General features: G+C 32.3%; 1 protein-coding gene across 1 annotated transcript; it reads left to right on the top strand.

The window, feature by feature from the left end:
* Positions 1-3575: 3575 nt before the first annotated feature.
* Positions 3576-5914, top strand: LOC101507548 (NDR1/HIN1-like protein 12). The gene has a single exon (XM_004509440.4). It carries the CDS (start codon positions 4872-4874, stop codon positions 5481-5483), a length of 612 nt encoding a protein of 203 aa, XP_004509497.1. The 5' UTR covers positions 3576-4871; the 3' UTR covers positions 5484-5914.
* Positions 5915-10211: the final 4297 nt, after the last annotated feature.

Below are 10211 nucleotides of genomic sequence, written 5' to 3' on the forward strand. Positions count from 1 at the left end.
GGTTCATATTTTGTGGTATAAAAAGTATTTCTCATTCCCTTTTCATGAATTGAGTCTGCTTGTTGCATGCTCCTACTTGAAAATTTTATTATGCATTAAAGCTTGAATGCTAGGTCATCAAGCTATTGTTCTATCATGTCGTATGCTTCTATTATAGATGACAATGTATTGATGGTGTAGAAAAGGCCATGATTTGATAAGCCACCACAATCATCCAAACTTAAGACTTTAATGATTAAGCTCCACAAGTGAGGGGTTATCTTTTACCAGTACATTATGAATGAAGAAATATATTTTGCTCGGTTGGACAAGGTATATCTTTTCGCTATATATCTTTTCTCTATATATCTTTTCTCTATATATCCTTTCTCAGACAAGGTATTTTTTTGTTAGACTACATATTTTTATCAGTTTTGCACATTTAGAAGGAAAGTTCCAATAAACTAGGAATGGAGAGATATGCCTTGTCCCAGACAAGTCATTTCTCATATTGTCGGTATGTTTATTTGCAAGATTCTCATGTGGCTTGTTTCACATGGATAACTTACATCTATGACCTCATTCGAAGAGATCAATCCGTATTTATTGATTTAATGGTTTAATCGCTTCTTGTGATCGCTCATGCTGCACAATCTGCTTGACCTCTATTTCACTTGTATACTTTGGGTGTGTTTGGTGCACATTTAGGGACAGCACAGGTAAACAAGATATGGCGCAAGTAGCTGAGTTACAACACAATCTTTTGTTCCTGTCTATTGTTTCATGATTGATTAACAACACTAGTAGTTCTTGTTAGAGCTACTAGGAATAGGAGGAGAGTTAAGAAAGAAAAGGTGCTTGGGAATTGTGCTATAGAGGAGAAGATTAAGGGGTTGGATATTTTTGACTTTTCGGCGTTGTGCATTAGACAAGAAGTTGACCCCTAGTTTTTTTATTAACAAAGTTTTAGACTATTTTGTACTTCATATTCGATGATCATTTTTAAAACCAAGCTTGAAAAAAGTATTATTAGTCTATATAATTGATGGAAAAAACCTATGTTCCACATCAACTTCTTTTTTTGATAAGGTTTGGAAATAGTTGTGAAGAAGGCTACCCTGGTAAATCCAAAACAACCTAAAATGGTTTCAAAGCTTATCAATCCGACTGACCACTGCATATATCCACATATCAAATTTATTAGTGGTAAGCTTATGGGGGTGTATTGAGAAAAAACAAAGTCTCTCGTAAAAGAGCGTTTTTTTCTCTCACCTCCAATGTTATTTGGATTGACCAATTAAGAAGTGCATTTTGACAAAAAATTACTTTTAAATTGATTAATTCAGATGTATATTTGGAAGGTTTTGAGAACATTGGGAGTGAGAGACGAAGCTATCCTCATAAAAAGAGATAAAATGTGAAAAGAGTTTATAAAGATATGCACCCGTTCGTTTTCCATGTTAGTTTTGTAGGAATTAGTTTTGATGTAGTCAAAAACATGAAATGTAGAGCTTTGTTTTGATGTTGGTTTTGGACATAGGCCCATGCTGCATGTGATGGGGATATTGAAGCTGCATTTGTATCTCACATTGTGAGGATTCTCGTGATGTACAATGTATATACATGAACAACGTCGTTCTTTGAACTAGCTTTTGTGAGTGGGATCTAAAATGATTTTACGTGGTATCGAAGCTTATTAAACATTTGTTGGACCATCCACTGCTAGACCACTTGTGTCATACTCTTGATGTTTGTTAGGTGATCTGTTGTCGGATGAGGACCCCATCCCCGACAACGGCGCTAATTTGATCCGCTGTCGTACACGGGTCAAATACAATTTATAAAATGTAAATAGAGATAATAACTCGAATTGTTTCGCAAGAACTTCTGATATAATAATAATAACCGAATTGAAAATTGAAATTAAAAAGAGGTTTTTTAGATTTTTGATTTAACAAATGAGCAAAACGATTAATCTACTTATTCGAGTTTCAGGTCTATCACAAACTCTATTAATGAGTTTGATTTCTAATTTGTGATTATATTCTTATTTGACTATAGAATTGATCAAACAAGTGTAATCAATTCTATGTGAATTTGGTTTCTTCGATTGGATTAAGTATTACAATCATCAAAATATTACAATTAACGATCAAGGGTTGTAAAATTATAGTTCAATTAAATTAGAAACTAAAATCAAATTCTGCCAAATAAATTTAATTAATCCTATTGAAATTTAATTTAAGCAATCAAAATTATCAATATAATCAAATAAACAAAAATAAAATCATGAATTGAAATTGACAGTGTAACTTGAATCTCAAGGTGTTGATGAAATTCTGAACTCGTGGATTAATCTTATAAAATTAGCTTTCCATGAAATTAAAATAAAAACTATTTATTTCTTGTAGTAATTTGAATCCTAATTTTTCCGTCTTAGAAAAGAAACAAAACTGTCAATATATAGTACTTGATATTGAGCTTTAGGGTTAAAAAACAAGTGATTCGCTAATTAAAATTATTACAAAAATTTAAATTACGAAATCTGCAATTTAGACCCAGTAAAGTTCGGAGATGATCTTTTCTTCCAACACAAAAGTTGTTGCTCGGATTTTTAGCTTTCCAACACCTGCTCATATGCGCCAACCCGATATCCAGAGCTCAAGTTATGATCTACAGAACAAGAAAAAATCAAAAATACAAATAATAAAATGAAAATTAAAATAATAAAATTATAATTCAAATTCGATTCAAAGTTTAAAAGCAAACTAAAAATATTAATCTAAGCTATAAAGAGTTTTTAAAATCTAAACAAAAAAGCTAAAAATATGTGCTCAAATGCTATGATGATTAGGCTTAGTCGATTCCAAGTTTAACATTGAAAATTAATAAGTTTAAGCAATTTTTAAAGAATGACACTCTCTTCTTAGTGAATTTGTAGGGGTGAATTAAACTCAAACCAAATATCTAAAATGTTATTTGAGTTTATCCTTTGGATTACCCATCATGGTCAAATAATGATAGGCGTGAGAGGAAATCAATTCCCACATTGAAAGAGATCATGGATTAGTATACTTTATATAAAAGGATATCTCTCATATTACAATATGATTTTGTAAGGAATAATTTGGTCAAATAAAAAAATCTAACATAGTAGCAGAGCTTGATTTTGGTGGCATGTTTTGAGAATTCGATTTATGTCCACATTACTTATAATGGTAGATATTGATGTTGCATTTGTATCTCACATTGCCAATATTCTTGTGTTGTGCAATGAATATTTGTGTTTCTGAAACCTTATCATTTGAATTAGCTCTTGCGAGTGTTTTTCATTGAGGGGAGATTAAAATTTAAGAATTTTATTATTAAGATAAAAAAAAATTAATTAAATAAAAAAAGAAATATATAGAGGGGAAATTTAAAATATATTTCTCTCTCAGATGAGTTTATAATAAAAAGACACACCCTTACAATACATGCTGTTTTATATATATATATATATATATATTTTAAACTATGTTTTAGTTAGATCTTATGTAGGACTTAAGTTGTTTCCAATAAAGTCGAGATTGGCTGTATAAGCTATGCTACCAAATTTTTAAATTGCTTGTAATTGCAAATATGGTGACAATTGTGGCTACTGCAATTGTTGGCTTTACAGGTGCTGTGATGTGTATTGTGAATTTGTGGTCATTGCAACGTGAATTCTAAATATTATATATATTTTTTTCTCTATAATATTTTATATCTATCTTATTGTCAACTCTCTATCATGTAATTTGAAAATGAATCCATACAAAATAAAATAAAAATAACGTTGAAAAATAATTCGTCGCTATGCGGAATTTTATGTGTTGCGGTAACGGCCACAACAACCACAATATTGAAACAGAACAGTATGCAATTTGAAACAATGCATGGTCAACTCTTCTTGTGTGTAACCAGCAAACTGTGATTGTATGCTCTGAAAATCCTCTCTCGAATTATTGGACAGCTTGAGGCTTTGGATATGGTACATATCACAACTAAACTCTTCAAAAACTGTACTGTTTTTTGGTTTTCATACCTAGGAATCTTAATTTATGCAACTTTAATCAATTTGTTTTAAAATTCTCATTATTATTTTACATATGTAAAGTGTATTAAGTGATGAGCTTGCATCACAAACTTTGTGATTTAAAACATGATTCTTTTATTTGCCACTTTATTTATTGAAGTTTCTTGCTTTCTTTCAACTATTACCTATGAGGAAATTCAAAAGTATACCTTGAAAAGTTCTTAATACAAAAATTGGCCTAGTAAAAACTGATATTGATTTTATAGTACATAACCATATACATATCAAATATAAAATCAACTGTATTTTATTATTATTATTTTTTAAATTAGGGAAGGGAAAATTATTATTAATAATAGTGACACTAATATTTTATAACTGTCACATACGAAATTTTAACTTTTTTACTTGAACTATATTTTATTAAATAATAATATTAATTAATTTAATGAAATTTATAGGCCTTATTGTGATTTAAATTTCTATCAAATTAGATCTCTGCATAGACAAAACAGAATTTGCTAGACTTTAGCAATGCAAGTTTGGTATTTTACTTTTTAGTGGCCAAGATTCTTAGTTGTTGAGAAGCTTATACCATACATGCAACAAAATATATTTTCATAAATCAAATGCTTTACAAGTAAGGAAAGGATGATACCAAACCAATTAGAATTAAAAGACATCAAATACTTGGCAAGATTCTCAAATAAAACATACATCATCCTGGTCATAACATAAAATTGAAAATAAAATAACAAAGCATATAGGTTTTAGTCCCTTAAAATTTCAATGTCATTTAGTTATTGTCACAATCACTACTATACTATTTCACACAATGGCTGTATTCAAGAGAAAACTGGTAATGGGTTCTGGTGCTCACACCAACCCATTAATTTGGATAGCAGCAATTATCTGCACAATCTTTGCAATATCAATGATCATTGCTGGCATTGTAATTTTCATTGGTTACATAGTGATTCATCCAAGAGTGCCTATCATAAGTGTCACAAATGCTCATTTAGATCTTCTTAAAAATGATTATGCTGGTTTGCTTCAAACACAATTAACCATTGTTGTAACAGCATATAATGGTAATGCAAAAGCTCATGCAACATTTTCTGAGATAACATTTAGTCTTGGTTTTCAAGGACAAGGTATAGCAGTGCTTGTTGCTGATTCATTTGATGTTTCAAAGAATGGTACAAAAGATCTTAGTTATGTTGTTCAATCTTATTCAATACCATTGACACCTTATCAAATTGAGGTAGTTGATGAGTGTTGGAAAAGAAATGAGATTGGGTTTGATTTTAAGGGTGCTGCTAGGACAAGGTGGAAGGTAGGTCCTTTTGGTTCTGTTAAATACTCTTGTCATCTTAATTGTGAACTCAAGTTTCATCCTTTGAATGGAAGTTATGTACCCTCCAAGTGCTCTTCCAAATCAAGATGATTCATTTTTACATACACAATTTTTTTATCCTATTTGTTGGTAAATCAAAGTATTTCTGCGCTCAATTCATGCAACTAATTTCTCGAGGTAACTGAGACCTATTTCAAGAATTGACATATGTTATATATATTTTTCATAGACACTAGTCAGAGATCGAATCACCGAACAAATAGCTAAGACTCTTTGTTGTTATAGTAGGTTATCAAGTAATGAAAATGAGTATTTTTTTAGAATATCTTAGGAAACTCGTAACTTTTATATTTTAGTTAATAGTATAGTATTCTCTATATTTGTATTAGACAAGTGTATGTGTATGTAATTTACTTTCTTTTGTTGTAATCCTTTGTTTTTTACTTTAGCAATTTAATTTTTGACTGTCTATAATCATCATTTCACCAATGAAAGATGGAATTCAAAAATTGATTATAATTTTTTGTTTGTCTAATTTGAGTTATATTAGGTTTTTGTCCCTTAACTAATTTTTTTTTTAGCAATTTTAATCCCTAGAATTTAATTATTAAGAAAATGCAGATGCAGTTGTTTTAGTTTAGAAGTGTTCATTTCTTCAACAGCTAAGCAAACTAAGTAGGGTGTGGAAAATCAAATTACCATTTATGTTAATGACAATCGAACTATATTTTTTGTTTTAAATTGGGGAAGAAGAAAATTATTTATTAATTAAAGTGATACTAATAACTAATTTATAGATATTTTTTAAAGAGATTCGAATTTCGCTATTTAAGATTACAAAATCAAATTTTTACAATGAAACTGAGATCTCGTATACATAACTAAATATGGAAAAGACTAATAAAGAAAAGACGATCACTCTTACAACATGAATATTAGTTGATGATTGCTGCTACTTTTTAGCGAAGTCTTTTCTGATGCTCACACATGTTTATGAATCTCATACTATTTTTGTTGTTAAGTTTTACATGTGTGCTTAATGGTAACACCTATAAAAAAACTACATGGCTATCAAATTTAGTGGAGAGGCCCCACTACTAGTTAGATTTCTTCTAAGAAAAGCTGACAAATCGTCAAACCTAACCTCCTGAACACTTGTTGGCATCAATCATTGCACTTTGGAAAAGTTAGCTCCATCGAGGTGATGGGAAATTCAACAACAAATATAATAACAACTCTAACAGAGCAATATGCAGCGGATAATCAATTTTCCAAACTTGCAAGAATCTGTGAGGAGCAATCAACAAATAATCACAGCAACTAAAATCACCAATCACAAATGACACAATAATTTTTAACGTGGAAAAACCTTCTCAATGTGAGAAGTAAACAACCACGGGACCAAGCCAGTAATAGAGCTCCACTATGATCAAAATATGGGTACAAGAGAATTTCTAATATGGCACAAATTCGTGCTCAGTAACCAGCCAAAAACAACAAGGTAACCAGCACAACAATCAGCCAACACAATGAGAAAACAAACATGAAATTGAGAACAAAGTTCAGCAAAAAAAACCAGAAAAACTGCTGCTGTCCGAGTCCAATTTCTCCCACCTCAGACCTCTGATCGACGATCCAAACGGTCAGAATGAAGTACCACAAGTCACGAACCTGCTGTCCAAATTTCAGCCCGATCCGACGGTGAACGAATGAGAAATCGCGAATTTAGTGCAGCTGCTCTGTTTTATGCGAAAATAGGGTTTACTCTTCCTCTCTCACTTTTTCTCTTTGCCTTTCTCTCTGAATTCAGCTCTTACACGCCCACTAATCTGACCTCTCTCCACTTGGATAAGTGAGACACATGGACTTGCACATATTGGGCCTTTCTCCACATAGGAAGGGAGCCCAAAACCCAACATATCTCCCCCTCACAACTATGTGGAGGTGACCGCCAAACTGGCGATCTCACAACAAGTTTCAAACTTGCTTCTCGGTAATGCCTTGGTCATCATATCAGCACCATTATCATCTGTATGAATCTTGGCCAATTCCAACAATCCAGCATCCAAAACATCACGTATCCAATGATACCTAACATCAATGTGCTTGGACCTAGAATGAAAGGTTGAGTTCTTACCAAGATGAATTGCACTTTGACTATCACAAAATAGCAAATACTTATCTTGAACAAAACCAAGCTCCTGCAAGAATTTCCTCAACCATAACAATTCCTTGCATGCTTCTGTAATGGCAATGAACTCTGCCTCAGTAGTGGACAATGCAACACACCTCTGCAATCTGGATTGCCATGCCACAGCTCCCCCTGCAAGCTTAATCAAGTAGCCTGAAGTAGACTTTCTGGAATCAATGTCTCCAGCCATATCAGAATCAGTATATCCCACAAGAGTAGGCTTATCACCTCCAAAACAAAGCCTCAAACTGGTAGTACCACGAAGATACCTCAAAATCCATTTCACAGCATTCCAATGCTCTCTACCTGGATTAGACAGAAATCTACTAACTGTACCAACAGCATGTGCAATATCAGGCCTTGTACACACCATTGCATACATTAAACTACCCACAGCAGATGCATAAGGAACTCGTTGCATATCTGATTTTTCAGCTTCATTGGTAGGACTCTGACTAGTACTCAATTTAAAATGAGTAGCAAGAGGAGTACTTACAGCCTTAGCATATTCCATCTGGAACCTCTGTAACAGTCTTTCAACATAGTGTTCTTGTGACAGCCAAAGTTTCTTCTTGTTCCTGTCACGCATGATTCTTATACCAAGAATCTGCTTAGCAGCTCCCATGTCTTTCATGGCAAATGACTCGCCCAATTGCTTCTTCAACCTGTTAATCATGGAAATATTTTTCCCAACAATAAGCATGTCATCAACATACAATAACAAGATAATGAAATCATCATCAACAAACTTTTTAACAAAGACACAGTGATCAGAAGTAGTCTTCCTGTAGCCTTGCTCACACATAACTGACTCAAACTTCTTGTACCACTGACGCGGGGCCTGCTTCAAACCATATAGACTCTTTCTGAGCCTACACACATAGTCTTCTTTGCCTTTAACAAGAAAACCATCAGGTTGCTTCATGTAAATCTCTTCTAAAAAAACTACATGGCTATCAAATTTAGTGGAGAGGCCCCACTACTAGTTAGATTTCTTCTAAGAAAAGCTGACAAATCGTCAAACCTAACCTCCTGAACATTTGTTGGCATCAATCATTGCACTTTGGAAAAGTTAGCTCCATCGAGGTCCTTTAATAGCACATTGACACACTATTGAGTATTCTACTTTCTTGGTCTTATACACGTTACCACAATACCATTACCCAATTGAGCGTTATATGAAAATATTGAGTTTATATGAGAGGTTGAAGAGGATGCGGCCCAATCTTTATATTATATACATTGAAAACTATTTTAAGCCACATTTTAAGAGGTGTCAATCAACCACTATTTTTGTCACATATACATTAAAAGTCAATTTCTTGTTTTGCCATTTTGGTATTGAGACACAACAACACAAGAACAAATCTGCAAGAATAATAGTTTTTGTTGTTATAGAATATGCACCGCTAATACTCCTTCTAATCTTCATGGTTTGTAAATAGAGCAACATTTATCTCTAATGGCCAAAGGTAGAGCCCGATGAAAAAGGATAGGAAACGAAAAGATGCATAACAACGAAAAGAAGGAGTTGTAGACGAATAGGAGAGAGCACATGTATAGTTAAAAGAGCCTTTTAATCTTAACAATTCGTTAAGATTTAATGGTCAATATATAATGCTTTTATATCTCACAATAAAATTCCTCCCCGCTTTAACATGAATCAATAAAACAAATTTGCAATTCTTGTGTTATTATGTAATGCATCAATTACTTCACAACTTTGGTAGTAGTGTTGAGGAGGACATAGAAAAAATAATTAAGGATGGAAGTAAAGAGAATATTTAAGCTCTTGGAAATCCAATGACAATAGCAATGTCAAAGAAGACAAGCGAGACTCTAAATAAGTTGATAATCACTTTATTTAAAACAAATTGAACTCATGAAGAATTAAAGTCCAAGACAGTAAATTGCTTAATCTAAATTGAAGAAGTTAAATAATGAAGATTGCATCTATGTGATCAAATTTTAATATTAGTTTTAATTAAAGTAGTAGAGTGAATTAGTAAAAATACTTGTGTCTAATTTGTAAAAACTTGAGTTGGATCAAATTTAGAGAACGTGTAAGGTGGTGCCACTATAAAAGACAAACCCTTAGCTGATGCAAAACGGGATTTTGAACATATTGTTGCGGCGTTCTTTTTCATCTTATCAATCTCTAGATTGTGGTGCCATTTTGTTTTTTGCTCGTTTGCTAATTTATAATTTTCAGTTTTCTTTACATCAAACCCTAATACACAAACATTACCAATTTTCATGATCAGTAAGCTACACTCATATCTCGAGTTTCACATAGTCTTTTTCGTTGATTCAACAATCTAATTTGTGTTTAAAAACATCTTCTTTTACCTCGTTTTGAAATTGTCCGATTATGAGTTTCGTAGCTTCAATATTCACATTCTCCAGCAAAACGTGATTTTGACTCTAATTTGTAAGTTTCCAACTTAGAACAATTCTTAAATTGATTTATGACAAAGAGGATTATATCATTTGGTACCAGAGCTTGTTTCTAGGTTTGGAATTGAGTAAAATACTATTTATGCACTTTTTTTTGGTGAAACATAAATTGCTAGTTGTGTTGCTTTTGTTTGAATTGTTCTCCTTACTTACTTAATTTGTGTGTTGCT

Source organism: Cicer arietinum, chromosome 7 (assembly GCF_000331145.2).
Source record: "Cicer arietinum cultivar CDC Frontier isolate Library 1 chromosome 7, Cicar.CDCFrontier_v2.0, whole genome shotgun sequence".
Lineage (NCBI taxonomy): Eukaryota > Viridiplantae > Streptophyta > Magnoliopsida > Fabales > Fabaceae > Cicer > Cicer arietinum.

What these genes read in the sequence shown, in the direction of transcription:
- LOC101507548 (XM_004509440.4), top strand. Translation starts at nt 4,872, where the DNA reads ATGGCTGTATTCAAGAGAAAACTGGTAATGGGTTCTGGTGCTCACACC.